General features: G+C 35.4%; 2 protein-coding genes across 3 annotated transcripts in view; one reads left to right on the top strand and one right to left on the bottom strand.

Moving 5' to 3' along the window:
- Positions 1-884: 884 nt before the first annotated feature.
- Positions 885-4910, top strand: LOC116169089 (uncharacterized protein K02A2.6-like). The gene has a single exon (XM_031485116.1). It carries the CDS (start codon positions 885-887, stop codon positions 4908-4910), a length of 4026 nt encoding a protein of 1341 aa, XP_031340976.1.
- A 4926-nt stretch (positions 4911-9836) lies between these two features.
- LOC116167897 (activating transcription factor 3) overlaps positions 9837-16706 on the bottom strand; it is a 62870-nt gene continuing 56000 nt past the window's right edge. For both annotated transcript variants that reach the window (XM_031483492.1, XM_031483491.1), the window contains one exon: positions 9837-11686. In XM_031483492.1, coding sequence (XP_031339352.1) covers positions 11069-11686 — 618 coding nt within the window. In that variant the 3' untranslated portion in view covers positions 9837-11068. The remainder of the gene's footprint in view (positions 11687-16706) is intronic.

The following is a 16706-nucleotide window of genomic DNA, read 5'->3' as shown; positions in this document are numbered from 1 at the left end:
CTTGCGATTTCTCCCATTTTGTAGTTGCTAAGTCAAAAAGTGAGCTTCTGAGAGCGGGCGCTGCTAAAGATTTAAGCTCATGAATAAAGCAAAGTTGTTGACAAATTATTATTAGCGTGTGATAAAATGAAAGATATATACGGCTGTTTTTAGCGCATTTTTGCAAATTTAATTGTAAAAAGATAGCTGTTCAGTGTTCATCTCACTTAATTTGTCCGTTCTTCCCTAGGGGCGAAATTAACCACCTTGGCAAGACGCGCGGCTTGGAGGGTTCGTCCACTTCGGGTGGCCAAAAGTTACCTTCCGCTGCGAATTTTGTCACGCGATTTAAAGTTTTTTAGCTTCCATTCGCGGTCTCTCTTTCACCAATAGAAGCTTGAGCTATAAGAAGTGACCCAAACATTTTGTGGAGGGTTTTTAGCGAAAGAGCTCCAATCGCGGTCTCTCTTTCACCAATAGAAACTCGAGCTATGAAAAGTGCCCCAAACATTTTGTGGAGGGCTTTTAGCGAAATCCACCATAATAATAATAATATAATAATCTTTATTTGTCATTCCACCATCCTTGGCTTCGACACGTCATTGACACATAGTGTAGTGTATTAAGAGAATGTACGTACGGGAGACACAGCCGACTTGAACCAACCATCTTGGCTTCGACAATTCAGCAACGTTTTAAGTGTGTACTTTAATTATAATAAATGTTATTTGTTACTTAAGTGTGTTTGTGACAACGGTAATTAAAGGACATATCAATTGGCGACGAGGATACATATTGAGAAAAAAAAAAGGGTGCTATTTTTTGAGGTTGGAAACTTGCACGTGCACCGCATCGAGGGCAGTTCGTAAAAGTAACGAGAATCGCTATATCAGAAGACAACAATAATGGTTTTAATTGGGTCCATGCATAAGTTCGATGTCAAGTCAGACGAGTGGATTGTTTATCAAGAACAATTAGAGCAATTTTTTGAAGTAAATAACATAAGGGACACCCAGACGGACAAGAAACAGGTTGCGGCGTTATTGAGTCTAATTGGCTCAGATACATACAAAGTCTTAAGGGATCTATGCACCCCCAGTTTACCAAAGTCGAAATCATACGAAGAATTATGTAAGCTATTAAAGGCTCACTTTTCACCGGCGACTTGCCTCTTTAGGGAGCGCATCGATTTTTATGCTGCTGCGCAGGAGGCGAACGAATCGCTGAACAAATGGTACGCCAGGATTCATAATCTTGCAACAAATTGTGAATTTGGCACCAATTTGAAATCAGTCCTCCGGGATAAGTTCGTTTGCGGTCTTCAAAAAGGGAAAATAAGGGACAGGTTGTGTGAGGAGAAGCCAGGCGAAGTAACTTTGGAGAAGCTAATGGAGATTGCCCTTAGTAAAGAAGCAACATTGTTAGCAGTAGATAAATCAGTAAATTTAGTGAAGTCGAATCCGTTTCAACTGAGGCAGAAGGTATTCCAGCAGCGTCAGACCCCATCAGGCAACTCTGTGGAGAAGAAAATGGGAAAATGGAAGTGCACAGCTTGTGGAAGACTTCACACCGGACAGCAACAATGCAGGTATGCGAGCTACAAGTGCAACAGCTGTAATAAAATTGGACACTTATCAAAGGTATGTAAGTTTAAAGACATTAAACAAAACATGTTGGACTTTGATACAGAGACTGTTGAAATAAATAATATTTACTTTAACAATGACAAACCAATTTACATACATATTTCTGTTAATGAACATAAAATATCATGTCAAATGGACTCAGGGGCAGCTGTATCGGTTTTAAACTATGATACGTATAAAAAATACCTATCCAATTTAGATTTGCATGATTCAAACATCATTTTAAGAAGTTTTTCAGGATGTAAAATTAAACCAGCAGGTTATATAGTAGGTGATGTGCAGTATAACAATACTATTTGCAAAAATTTTAGTTTTCAAATAATTAAAAGCAATCAGCCTTCAGAAAACTTGTTAGGTAGAGATTTCTTGGAAAAATTTAAATTTAGAATAACAGCTGAGGTGTTATCAATAAGTAATGAGACAGAAAATATTTGTGCAGAATTTAAACGTGTGTTTAATAATTCGTTAGGATGTTACAATTATAAAAAAGTTCACTTGCAACTAAAAGAGAATATGCAACCAGTCTTTTTAAAAGCTAGACAATTACCTTTAGCAATTAAAAAGAGGGTGGAGGATGAACTAAATACTCTTCAAAGGGAGCAAGTTATCACTCCAGTAGAAACTTCAGAGTGGGGAACTCCATTAGTACCGATAATCAAAAATGATGGTTCACTCAAGCTCTGTGGAGACTACAGATTGACCGTTAATAGATATTTCAAACAAGTGCAATATCCATTACCTTCCGTAGAAAGTATATTAATGGAATTAAGCGGGGGCGAATCGTTTACGAAGTTAGATTTAAGTTATGCGTATAACCAAATCAGCGTAGATGACGAATCAGCCATGATTTTAACTTGGACCACACACAAGGGGTTATTTAAGGTGAACAGGTTACCTTACGGCATTACGCCAGCCAGCTCAATTTTCCAAAAGGTACTAGAACAACTACTGCAAGGCATTAAGAATACGGCAAATTTCTTAGACGATATCATTGTAACCGGAGCAACTAGGAAAGAGCACGTAGAAAATCTAAAAGCAGTTCTTAAAAAACTGAACGATGCAGGGTTTAAGCTAAACAAAACTAAATGTGCATTCTTTCAGGAAGAAGTCAGCTATTTAGGTTTCACAATTTCAAAGTATGGTATAAAGAAAAACCTGGAAAAACAACGAGCGATCATTGAAGCACCCAGACCTTCAACGATTACCCAAGTAAAAAGTTTTGCAGGTATGGTTAACTATTATAGCAAATTTGTACCTAAATTAGCAATATTAATGCGACCTATATATGACCTATTGAAGCAAAATCAAAAATATAAATGGACGTCTAATTGTGAAAAATCATTCAAAGAAATCAAAAGTATTATTGCGTCTGATCAAATATTAGCTCACTTTGATCCTAACTTACCCATAGTTGTACAAACAGATGCGAGTCAAGACGGCATAGCAGGAGCATTATTTAACAAAAATAAAAATGGAATTTTGAAGCCAGTGGCGTTCATTTCGAGATCGTTGATGCCGGCAGAAAAAAATTATTCGGTTTTAGATAAGGAGTCTCTGGCAATTTACTGGTCAGTCAAGAAACTATATCAGTATTTGATGGGACAACAGTTTACAATCCAAACGGATCATCGTCCGCTAGTGTCAATCCTAGGCGAAACCAAGGGAATTCCACAGATGGCAGCTTCAAGACTTCAACGTTGGTCAGCATTTCTTTCGGGATTTTCATATAAGCTGGAATATATTAAAGGCGAAAATAATAATGTAGCAGACATGCTCAGTAGGCATCCTGTTGATATTTGTTATATTTCCAAAGGTCAAGATGTAAAATCATCTCATCTAAATATGATCATATCCGAAAACTTACCGGTAGACTACAAGAAAGTAGCATTGGAAACTAGAAAAGATGTGGTACTTTCTAAGGTGTATAATTACCTATCGGTAGGTTGGCCAAGCAAGGTGGAGGAGCAAACATTAACACCATATTTTAGAAAAAGATTAGAATTAACTCTGGAGCAGGGATGCGTCATGTGGGGATACAGAATAATAATACCTACAAAATTTAGACAACAATTGCTGGACGAATTACATAGTAGTCATCTGGGGATAGTCAAAATGAAATCCATTGCCCGAGCATACTTCTATTGGCCAAATCTGGATAAGGATATTGAAGAAACGTGTCGAGCATGCATACCTTGCCAGACAATCGCAAACAATCCACAAAAATCAGAGATCATGAGTTGGAACAAACCAACAAGACCGTGGCAACGTATTCACGTGGACTTTTTGGGTCCTATTAAAGGAAACACCTTCCTAATAGTATTAGATGCATTTAGCAAATACCCAGAGATCAAGAAGATGGAAAGAACGACATCGGAAGAGACAATTGAAAAATTCAGGGACATTTTCAGTACTTGGGGAATACCGGAAACAATAGTCTCTGATAACGGACCACAATTTGTGTCGACGGAATTCAAAAACTTCCTCATAAAAAATGGGATAAGGCAGATTACATCAGCACCGTATCACCCATCTACAAATGGAGCAGCCGAAAACGCAGTCCGAACGTTCAAGAAATCATTAAAGGCAGCACTGTTAACTCACAAACATAATATCACTCCTAGTTTAGTAGTTAGTCGATATTTACTTAACTACAGGAACTCTGTGCATTGCGCCACAAATGAAACACCATCGAAACTCATGATAGGCAGAAATGTTAGAACTTTATTCAACTTACTTCAACCGAGGAGGGAGAATAAGGAAAATAATGGAACGGGTAGACATGAAACCTTTCAAGAGGGGGAGACAGTTATGGTTAAGGATTACAGAGAGAAAAACAATACTATCTGGATCAAAGCAAAAATTTCTCAAGTGCTAGGGAAGAAAAATTACCTTTGCATGTTACTAAACGGTCAGACGTGGCGAAGACATCTGGATCAGATTCGGAAATTCGGGTTAGAGCTGAACCACGACATCGAGAAGACCTCGGAAAACCATACAACTAAAGTACCAAGCCAACGATTAGAAGAAAAGAGTTCAACCTCCACTCCTCAAACGGAAATTATTGACGATGTTCAGGACGAACAAACAGTTGCAGATTCTAATATAACTCCTTTAGTAAATGCACATGTTGAAAATGTAATTACAAACAATTCGGGTAATTTACCAGAAACTATAGGTAGTAATTATAGCAGAAACAATTCTGGAACTATACCAGAAGCAATAGTTAGTAGGTCAGGTAGGAAAATTAAGAAACCAGAAATTTTCAAAGATTTTGAATGTACTTAAGTGTATTGTAGTTCATTTCTTGTACAACAATTAATCTAAGAAGGGAAGAATTGTAGTGTATTAAGAGAATGTACGTACGGGAGACACAGCCGACTTGAACCAACCATCTTGGCTTCGACAATTCAGCAACGTTTTAAGTGTGTACTTTAATTATAATAAATGTTATTTGTTACTTAAGTGTGTTTGTGACAACGGTAATTAAAGGACATATCACATAGCATCCAATAAAAAAAATGTTCCAAAACCCACTCGTGGGTATTGCCGCGTAACACAAAGTATTGAAACGATGCATCGTCACAAAATGTCGAATCTCCATATTGAAGCACATCCAGAGAAAGAGAGGAGTTAAATAAGTAAAATAAAGCTTCAAAGAAATATTACCATACATAAGAAAGTTGGCTATGAGCAGTCTGTGCAGTCACTGCGTATGCCCACATAATTTTTACTATGTGCGAAATGTTTGCCTTTACTAGAAGCATTTGTGGTTAAAATTTCAAAGAAATATCTCCATAAATAAGAAAGTTAGCATTGCGCAGTCACTGCGCATACCCACATAATTTTTACTATGTGCGAAATGTTTACCTTTACTAGAAGCATCTATGGTTAAAATTTCAAAGAAATATCTCCATAAGTAAGAAAGTTAGCATTGCGCAGTCACTGCGCATGCCCACATAATTTTTACTATGTGCGAAATGTTTACCTTTACTAGAAGCGCCTGTGGTTAAAATTTCAAAGAAATATCCCCATAAATATGGAAGTTGGCATTGCGCGGTCTGCGCAAAATATGGAGTTAAATGAAACTGATCGAATTGGGCAAATATAGACCATAACAGCTATCAATTAGCAAAAACCCGAAGTCTCTAGGTGGCCCAGGGGCCGAGATCTCGATGGAACGGACGGACGGACGGACGGAAACACGAGCACATAAGCTTTACCTCAACTTCGTTGTGTTACGCAAAAAAATATACACATATAGGTACATAAAATAACAAACAAATTTTTGTATTTGTATTTGTATTTGTATTTGTATATTGCCAGTACATTCAGTACAGAGATGTATGTGCAATATTTGTCATAAATTATAACAGCAGAAATTACATAGAAAAGAATAACAACTAACAAGATTGACAAATTACCAATATAACATAATGTAAATATAAATATAATGAAACAATATAAATAAAAATAAAATTATCTACAGATATACTAACATGCCAACATAACTACGGAAAGCGTTTTCTTTTTATTTCGATAACGAGATGTAGTCACTTAAGCAATAAAATGTGTATTGGAGTAAAAACTGTTTGAGTTTTAACCTAAACTGTCTAAAGGTAGGGATATTTTTAATTGCGTCTGGTAATACATTAAAAATTTTGCAGCATTGGTAAATTAAATTATTCTGGAATAATGCTGTCCTATGTTTACCAGGGTTTAGATTAGTAAATACAGTGATACATGAAAGTAATAACACAACAATAAAATTATTCATTAAATCATTAACAATAGCAAATTTTTTAAAACAGTAGAAGGTATTTTACATTAAATCACAGGGTGTGTTTAGGTATGCGCTTACAGAGTAAAAGCAGTGGTTCAGAAGATGGTTCTTAATAGTATTTTTAAACTGATTGAATTGTTGACATTTAACAGGATCTGGAAGATAGTTGTACAATTCAACTCTTGGACTATTATTTTTTGATTTGCTTAATCTGTAATAAGGAACCCTTATAACGAGTAACCAAGTGTCGTCAGCATAAGCAATACAGTGATTCGGGTGCATATAAGTAAAAAAGTCATTTGTGTACATAACAAACAATAATCGTCCTAAGATAGAGCCTTGAGGAACTCCATTCTTCGTATAGATTAATTCGGATTGAACACCATCCATAAAAACACACTGTTTGCTATTATTAAGATAAGATGAAAGTAATGTTTCAGCAAGCCCTCTAATATCATATAGATGGTGCATTTATAGGACTGTGGGGGCACACTAGCTGTTGATACCGACATAAGGAAGCTTCTGACAATAAGATCAGACTAATGATGGGGTCAAAACTGGCTAATAGATTGCTGATCTGCCACACAAAAATGTGTTGAAGTCCCTTCGATCTAATACGAGAACTTTGTTAATTTTTTTAAAGATTGTAATAAGACTCCAATTACAGTGATAAAAATAGAAAAACAGTTGACAGTCGCATTCTCCAAGTATCGACAAAAACGCACTTTTTTTCTCATGGAACTTTAATTTGAAGTATAGGTAATAAGTAATGAAAAAGTTTTGACTTCCGCCAGAAATATTGTATTTTAGAATGCATGGCAAAATTGCGTCGTTTTAGTAAAAAATTGTTATATATTAATCTTCTTCAGAAAAAAGATTGTATGGAATCCCCGTTACAATAATTCAGGAGTAGCCGCTTTCTTGTTAAATAATTTCGCTAACTGATACGAAGTTATTTTTACCAGTAAATATTTATAGCATATTCTTAATAATTAAAAATAAGTACTATTGTTTGCGTTTTGTCCGTCCGTCCATCCGCCCGTCCGGGCCCACTTCTACCGTGTTGAACTACCTTTAGGGAAATGTTCTGCAATTGTAATAGCAAGTCTACACCTTAAAGTTGCGCCAAACGGCAATCAAATTTCGCTGTTAAAGGAGGAGGGGAGGGGGGGGGCATGAGTTATTTCCTTAGATTTTATCTTGGAAAGTAAAGCGTGCATACCTTTTGCATGCGACAACCAATTCATCTCAGATCTTGCATACGTACGCATACGCATGCCTTTAGTGGGGCCAAGTACTGGTGCAAGCAATTTTGAGAAAGGTACTCACACAGTGAAAATATCTGCAGAACGGAGTGTCGGAGGCGGGTAATGTAATGTAGGGCGATGTAAAAACCTATACAAATGGAAAATGCAATATTTCGGAGAATTTCTCTAAGGGCTTGATTATTCTTCCATTAAGCATAGATTTTGAACGTATGTCAGGGGACCTTTGTAAATGTTTATGTGTAAAGGCTTAAAGAGCCATTAATCATCTACCAAGAAAGTAAACATCGATAAATATAGCATGCCACTACCTTACAATCACGATACATTTCGTACTTATTATAATCTCTTTGTTATAATCTAACCATTTGCTAAGCTATTTCGGTTTTTAAAAAATGCGCTGTATCTGCAGCTGCACCTCGCGAAGAAATTGCAATGGCAGCGACAGACAGAGAGGGCGTAGCGTAAATCAAAGTTGGAAGTAAAATCCCACCAAATTAGTCTTGTTCTTCAATTTAAGAGGGATTGGCAACGAAGTGTTTAATTACTTACCTATGTATTGTTCCAGTCAGTAGGGGACAAATAAGGCCTTGGCCCTAGAAAAGGTGTCGTAGCAGAAAATTTTTTAATATGTTGTTGAGATCTGGGCCTTGCAACAAAAACCATTTTTTCGCCCTTAGGGGAGGACCGCTCACGCCGCCATCTCGAATGAAAGATACAAAAAAATCGATGTTTGCAAAATAACTCCCGCTATTTATTACAATTTTGTAAGTTCAAAATGTACTCATTTCCGCACCCTCTTGAAGTACAAAACGTGGCGCGTCCGCGATTTTTTTGTTGATCCAGACCAACACATAGCGTCAACCAAGCGATCATATTGTCAGCGTTTTCCTTTCTTTGGTGGTCCCGGCCGGGCAGCCATTAAACGAATGGAGAAACAGAATATTCCCCAGCCACCTCTTCATGTTTCAAACTATTTGCGGAATATAATCTTTCAACAATTTTGCCTCTAACCTAGTTTGCGAAGGTAGATTTTACTTTGAGATGGTGCTAGCTAGTGCTGACAGCAAAACAAGCAGATGGACGTCTTCGTCAACGACGAAAACAGTCTCAAATGTTGAACACAAGTAAATCGTTATCCTTACAATCTGAATCAACATCATCTTCTTCCGCTTGTTCAACAGTAACAGAAGCTTGTTCCATTTTCTTTGTCAGCCTCAAAATTAAACGGGCTTTATTGTGGTAGGTATGGAAAAAACATTTAAAATTTGTTCCCACGAAGTTTACGGTCGAAAATTGGGAGCTTTACAAAAAATTCATATTTCCGCCCTGCAATTCGGAATATTATTACAAAAAATGTGAGTACTTTTGTCTTCTTCCAAGTTTTATTTGAACCCTTTTTTCGTAAGATCAATCACAGATGTAGAATATTTAGTGGTTATTTTGAAAAAAAAAATCGATTTTTCGTTTGTACTTCTGTACCTTTTATCCAAGATGGCGGTGCGAGCGGTCCTCTCCCAAGGTCGAAAAAATGGTTTTTGCTTCAAGACCCAGACCTCGACAACATATTAAACTTTTCTGCTACACCACCTTTTCTAGGGCAACAAAGCGACATAAATAAATATATATTTAATTGTTGCGAATCCCTCTTAAATTGAAGAACAAGACTAATTTGGCGGAATTTTAATTCCAAATTTGATTTACGCTACGCCCTCTGTCTGTTGCTGCCATTGCAGTTGTATGACGCGCAAGGATTACCCTAGGAAAGGATATATTAACCATTACTTCCCCCGACTGTCAAAGCGCTCAGATTGATACATAACTCCATTGGTCCGACCTAAACTAAAAAAAAATAATCAAACGCTGTTTGAACTTAAATTTATTTTTAAAATAAATGTTTCCAAGGATTAAACAACTTTAAGGCACGATATAACATGATTCAGGTAAAATTTTACCCGTTTAAAATTTAAAAATGTAGATAACAAAGAGGTAATTTTACATATTAATAATGATTTAAAAACGCCTTAAACGATGGCAGAGAACAGAAAGCAAATTCAAGTAGACAAAACATATTTACAGATAAAAAGTGCAGTATGGAAACAAAAATTAGTTTTGAAACATTATACAATAAATTTTATATACAGAAAAGACTCAACAACGTTCTATAAAATAAAGAATCGAAGCATTTTAAAATTTCATAGAAAAATAGAAAATGATCTCATATTCGTATAATATATAATAACAAAATGGCACATGCGTATTTTAAAAAAGAGTGAATACACAACGTAAGTATACAAAAATAGACGCAGAGTTTTGAAAACTTACTGCCCAAGCATATCACAATAAGATTAAGGTTTATCTTGTCTTTTTCAACACTGGGTAATCTAAAGATATTGCTGCAAAGTAATGTGATAAAGGCACTATTTTTAACATTTACAAAAAAGGGGAAAAGTAAATATTACTAAGCGCACAACAATTTCAGACATATTTTTAATGGAAGCAACAATCTTAATGCAAATTTATGTATCATAAATTGCTTAAGAGGCGAGAAATACTTAAAGTATAAAGCAGTCGTTACGCAATTTTTAAACAAACGATTCTTACTAACAGATAAATATAATAAAATACTATAAAAATTGCGCAACGAGCCCTTTGATAAAAAAAAAACTTAAGCTAAATTTAAAAACCAGATAAACATTTACGAGTTTAACCAATGACTGGAAAAAAGGTACATAAGTAGTTTTAAACTACATAAAAATAGAATATGTAAGTAAAAAAATACGCAAAACAAAACAAAACGATACAGGATGTCACGCCAATTCTAGTCTAATTTGAACAAAATTAGATCGTGTGCCTCGGAGAAATAAAAGTATGTGAGGCTGCTTTTGATTTAGCACATCGCGCATCTGCGGTGGCCCAGGCGCAAATTACTAGAAATCGCACCACATTCTGTCGACAGTTTGGACCAGTACTGAAATCTGGTGATCATTCTAGTAAATTGCACTTCCTACCAGCAAGTTGGCATTGCACGAACGAAAATAACATAAAACAGCCAAGCTCTGGAAGACTAGTGTGAGCTTTGAAGCGACATCCTGTATTAAAAGACGTATACTCTCAAAATTTGGCAGTAATATCAAAAGTAATGTAACATATGAAAATACTATTCCTATGTGGAATGCTGTATAGGTATATTGTGCACCATTTAATTAACAATGAAGTACCATTCATTGGTAATTGACAGATCTGGTAACAATAATGAGGTTAGAGTGGAAGCAGTTGGTCACACTCCACGTCCCAACTTACTACACCTAACCCAATTAAATCAATTTTTTTTCACTTTTAGTATGGGTTAGGGGTTTCAGTTAGAAGTGTTGCGATGACAACATGCAAAGGTGCAATTACGCCATACACCCGTTATCAAAACCCGTGCTGTTATAGTTTTGATTATTATTTCCATTATAATTATGGCATGGTTGATTATTGTATTGATACGTTAAACACTCTGGGTCGTCAAGATTAGTAAATTGGGGCTGGTAACTATCCACTGGGGGTTCTTCTATAATTATGTTTGGAAGTTTATTGTTAAGTTGGATCATGGAACGAGTGTAAGTTATATCACTGACTACACCAACACTTGCAGGACGGTTGTATATATTAATAGTTTGAGCTTTGAAGGTGTCGACGGAGGCCGGGCGACTATAGGAATGATTCGTTTCTATCACTGCATTCGATAAGGAAAACAACGGCGGTAGTCGGGGGGTAACATTGTCCCTTGTCGCTCTTGGTATGTTGTGCTTGCAAGTAGATCGATGCGAAGATAACATTTCCACGAGTTGTCGCCTTTGATTTTGAAGTTCCTGGACTTGCTTCTTCAGGTCCACGTTTTGGTCGTCGAGCGTTTGGGATTCCTGAATCAAATTGATCGTCTTCTCTCGTTTCTTCAGTCGACATTTTGTCGCCGCGATTTTATTCCTTTCCCGTCGACGTCTTCGTCGCTCTTCATCTTCAGCGGTTAACTGTAACAAAAAACGACGTTAAGTTATATATTGCGATAACAATTCTCGTGTATTTCAAAACACTTTTAAATCACCGTTTTTTTAAATAGTTTTACATAAATAAAAAATGTAATGTATTTCGTTTTGATGAGTAATTTTTGTGATGTAATTGATAACTCACACACTATTATAGCCAGCTAGTCTACTACCACGAATGTTTATCACTATAATACGTAACCACATAAATCTTGTGAAAAACTTATCGAAGTGATCCTTTTATATTGCATGACCGTTTGATAAATAGCTTTTTATAAATTCAAGCAAAAATAATACTATGTTTGTTGTTCTTAAGTTTTATTGCCTTATTTTGGAATTTTAACAAGATTCAACATCCACCTCACAGCCCACCAAAACTACAAACATCATCGTGCAACAACAAGAAGGAGATTTAATGGCATAGAATGGAGGAGAATTTTAGGAATAGGGAATAGGTGCCAAATCTTGTAGAAACAAACTTTTTTTGAATTGTAAAGTAGGTACCTATATATTTTCTTCCCCAATAAAATAAGTCCAATATCTGTAATTGAAATATCCTACACCCTTATACTCGACTACTTTTTTTCCTATTAGAAAAATATTGATCGAAATTGATTCAACAATAAAACCTTCGTTGGTCAAATATCCAAGAGAAAGGAGAGAGAATCTTCAGCTTCAGAAACCATAATGAGGGTACCATGAAATGTGAAAAACGCTTGATTATAGACAACCAATTTGCTTTGGTCTGAAAAGGATAGACATCGGGATTGTATAATTTGAGGTAATTGTAAGGGTCCTTCAAACTTGAAAGGCGGATAGTCTAGACAGAACAATAGAATCCGCAAGATGCTAAACTGACAAAATTGTTGTTATATAATCGCGAATTCCGGTCGTATTCTTCGGGTTTTCTTGAATAACAAACAGGTATTCAAACTAGAGAATTTTGCATTGAATTACTGATTAGATCCAATCTATACAACCTTGAGAGAGTCATACTTCATTGATAACCGATTTTAAATGAAGAAACAAATTTGGACATTTTTTTGGCCCAGTTTCATATAATCTCTAAATAATTACCTACTTGATATGCTTTTTTTTTAGTCTTTTGCCAAAACAAAAATAAAAAGTTTTTAATCTCATTCATATATTCTCCGAGACAGCTCACTAATTATCTATTTGTTCTAATTATACCGTTACTAACTGGGCAAAATCGCTACGAAAAATCTCAACATTTTAATTGAAACCGTCTTCCAACAACAAACAATTGCGTCACAATTAAAGTTTAATCACCTTACATTGGTATCTTCGTATCTTAACATAATTTAATTGAGCGCATCTGCAAGTGGTGGACACTTAATTAAATTAAAATCGATCAGTATGTTACAATTTGCAATCAGAAATAGAAATAATGTCCTTCGGGCATAATTTGTTAAATCTATTTTTAACTCATTCAGATACAAAAAAAGAATTTATTAATAATGTACGTTTAATGATTTTATGAATGGGGATAGAATATTATATTAATTTCTATTGTTCGAAGTAGCGCGGTGATCGAATACAGAAGGAGCAAAGGTGTTCAACACCCGGCAAAACCATTTAATTTAAATGGTTCATTGGTGGTTATAGCACAGATATATCTTTACGTATATCTGTGGTTATACATATAAAGGGCTGTTTTATTTCTACATTCTGAAGAAAAGAAAAAGATTCGAAGAAGTTTGCAAAAAAGGGCGCTGAACTTTCACAAATTATTGAGAGTGCTTGAATGAATCCGTAAATGAACAAAGTCAGATTGATACAAAAATTCAGAATTATATTATCACCAGTTTCATTTTAAAAACGTAGAAATGCATTCCAAACATTTAAAATAGGCCTGCTCTGATGGTGTATTATAAGACTCTCACTTCCACCCTGTGTTTGTCAGAAAATATCATTTTGAATTAGGTTTCATTTCTTGTTGCGGAAAACTATACCTAACACCGGTTCGCTACATACTCTGCACATTAGACCTTGTAGTATTAAAGTCGCAAAAGCACAATTCCCTAACTTTCTAAGGATTTAACGTTTTCTTCCGTAGACATAGGTCCGGTTTATCTAAGGAAAAGCTCATACTACCCACTCGATCAGATCAAATTCTAAAAAATTGCAACTGGCGAACTGTCTGCATGTCCACTTGTTGAATTGAGGTCGCAAAACCACAATTCTTCAATTATCTAAAGTTTTAACGTTTTCTGAACGGAATTTATCTATCTTTTTGCTGTATTTGACCATTTGTAACTGTGTAAAATGTTTCAATAAGGCGCTGTTAGCCTTCAGATTATTGTTTGTTTTGTAGAAATGTTTATTTTATTTTTGTATGTAATTGTGTGATAATCAAGATATATTTTGTATGCGAGAAAATTAGGTATCAATTTGAATTCTAAGAAAATTCATAGTTTGTTTTTTTGTTCATTGAAAATTTCCAAATTTAATAGTGTTGTTTCATTTGAATTACGGAGATCCGGAACTTCCAAGATTTTGCTAAGTCAGTGTTGAGATTGAGAACTGAACCCCGAGATTAATTTTTTCTTTAGTTATTAAAAATAAAGTTTATAGGAAGATGAGGTTGAGGGTTTGTTACACAGTTTTATTTGTGTAATTTGGAGCTAGCTACGTAAATGGTATTGGAGTGTTATAATGAATTCATGCCACTGTACACAGCAATCATTTTTATACGCCCAACGTGGGGCATAGCATATATTTTTTTTTATTGAATGAGGGGACATAGCATTAATTTTTGGCGCCCAACGTGGGGCAATTCAGGAAAACGCGAATTTAGGTCAAATTTTTCTAATTTGAGTCAAATTAGGGATTTTTTTGTCGTAGAGATAAAATCGATTTTAGTACCCAGACATATTATTTTTCAGGAAAAAGAAGTTTCTTACGACAAATAAAGTGCAAGTCTTCGAGCTCTCAGAAAGTATATGTGTTCTAAGGATCCGACATGCAAATTACATATTGGTGTTTTGGGTTCACAAAGTTCTAATTTCTTTATTTGTATTGGCTTAAGATTTAAAAAAAACTCAACCTCACAAGGATCAACCAAGGACCAACAAGGATTTCACATTAAACAAATCAAAAAGAAGTTACTGTTACTATTACTTGTATGTTATGGTATGAAATGTTCGCTCCTAATCACTGGTGTCGTAAACGTTAACATTTACACATGTTTATTATATTTGGAGGGGAAGAGAATGGAAATTCGCCGCCACATCGTGGTTGGAGAAACCGGAACACCCCCAAACTCCATTAAGTCGGCGCCCCTATATACAGTTTACCATGAAACTGAAAACAAATCAACAGAAAATCTCTGAAATGCCAAAAATCGACGTCGCTTAAACAAGCGCTAGCTGAATGATCTTGAAAAAATAGTATATTAAGAAACAAATGTATAATCAAGTTTTAAACGTTACAAGTGCTTTAAAGAGTAATTATTATACACGCCTTTCTTATAGTATTTTTTGTTATACCTGCAATATAATTAAAGAATAAGGGAAATAAAATGAATTCATATTTACGTTATACTGGAATAAATTTCTAATTAAGTTTGCTTACAAAAATGACTTCGGTTGAAGAATATAATGCTTGTTGCAGAAGCAGAAAAAGTTGGTACCTGCAAAAATCCAAACACAAAAGCCTACTATAAAGAATATGAAAGGCTGTTGGCGTGGAAGAATAGGAAGCATCTTTCAAGCAAAGTCTTAAGTGCATCGTTAATGGTGGCATATCTGAAGGAAATGTGAAAGATATTTCAATCTTTTATCCATTGGTGCACTCATTCAAAACTTTAACCAATACAGCGATTAAGAAGTGCAATAGATTTGGCAGAATACCTACACTACACCACGCGGTGTTTGTGAAAGGTTCCAACAAAGGATGCGAGCCAAAGATCTCTTTTGCATTTATAGAAAGCGATCTGAGAGGATTTTTCCCAAATTATAGTTTCAAATTTCATATGTATTTGAAGTAACGTTACTTAGCAACCATTTAAGCTCGGGGTACGTTAATCGACTTTTTTTCGCACACTCAGGCATGTTTTAAACAGCAAAGTGTCATACAAGTAAGGGAGGAGTGAAATTTCCCAACTGCACAAATCAATAAATATCGAGATAAATATGCAATGGCTTTTTCAATCTCATGGGATCCGAAGACTCTATATACTTTTACATAAATGTACACGACAAATTTCAAAATCAAGTGTTTTACATTCCCTTTTCAACGAAACATCCACGGGCAACGAGATTGAATCAGCATGATTATGATGTTGATGCATTCAAAATGAATTTCTTTTTTGTCCTCTCTCATCAGCGATTCTCAACCTGGGGGTCGCGCGTAGATTTTTGAGGGTCGCGGTAGGTACAGGACAGGTAAGATAATTTCGATTTCAATTCCGAATTCAACATAATGCAAAGTGCATAAGAAAGTTATGATGGAAACGTCGTTTTGTAGTAATTAAAAATTACATGGTCAGCTACAACCGCGGGGACTTCCGACTCCGAGACGCCTGGTAGTGATACCACAAGAACTCGCCTGTTGTCGAGAACATCGCTTCAATTTGCCAAAAACTTTATGTGTGTGGTTAATTTATTTAGTTTCAAAATAAGCAAGTAATCAAATCTGATTAGATTTTTAATGAAATCTGGAAGTGCTAAAGACAATAACAACATAAATCGCTCAATGTCAACATTTAGTTTTTTTTGTTAATTATTATATTTTTGTTAAATTGTCTTAATGAATATTGACTTTATTGGAACCATTGGAAAGCATTTTTCAGTAGCTTTCCAACGATGTGTCATAAGTATGAGGTTGCCATTTAGAATGTTAGAAGAGGGGGGCTGGGGTGTTAAGGGGGGGTTGTCACTCATAACGTCATTCTGGTTCACCCTCGATACCCCCGAAACGGTTTTGCGCGATTTTCAATATCTTCTTTAGTTTGGAAAATATGGCCGACTGCATAGTTTTAAAA

The sequence above is a fragment of the Photinus pyralis genome, unplaced genomic scaffold (genome assembly GCF_008802855.1).
Source record: "Photinus pyralis isolate 1611_PpyrPB1 unplaced genomic scaffold, Ppyr1.3 Ppyr1.4_LG4, whole genome shotgun sequence".
In the NCBI taxonomy this organism is placed as follows: domain Eukaryota; kingdom Metazoa; phylum Arthropoda; class Insecta; order Coleoptera; family Lampyridae; genus Photinus; species Photinus pyralis.
The sequence above is the reverse complement of the archived record's forward strand: the minus strand, read 5'-3'. Positions and strand labels throughout refer to the sequence as shown.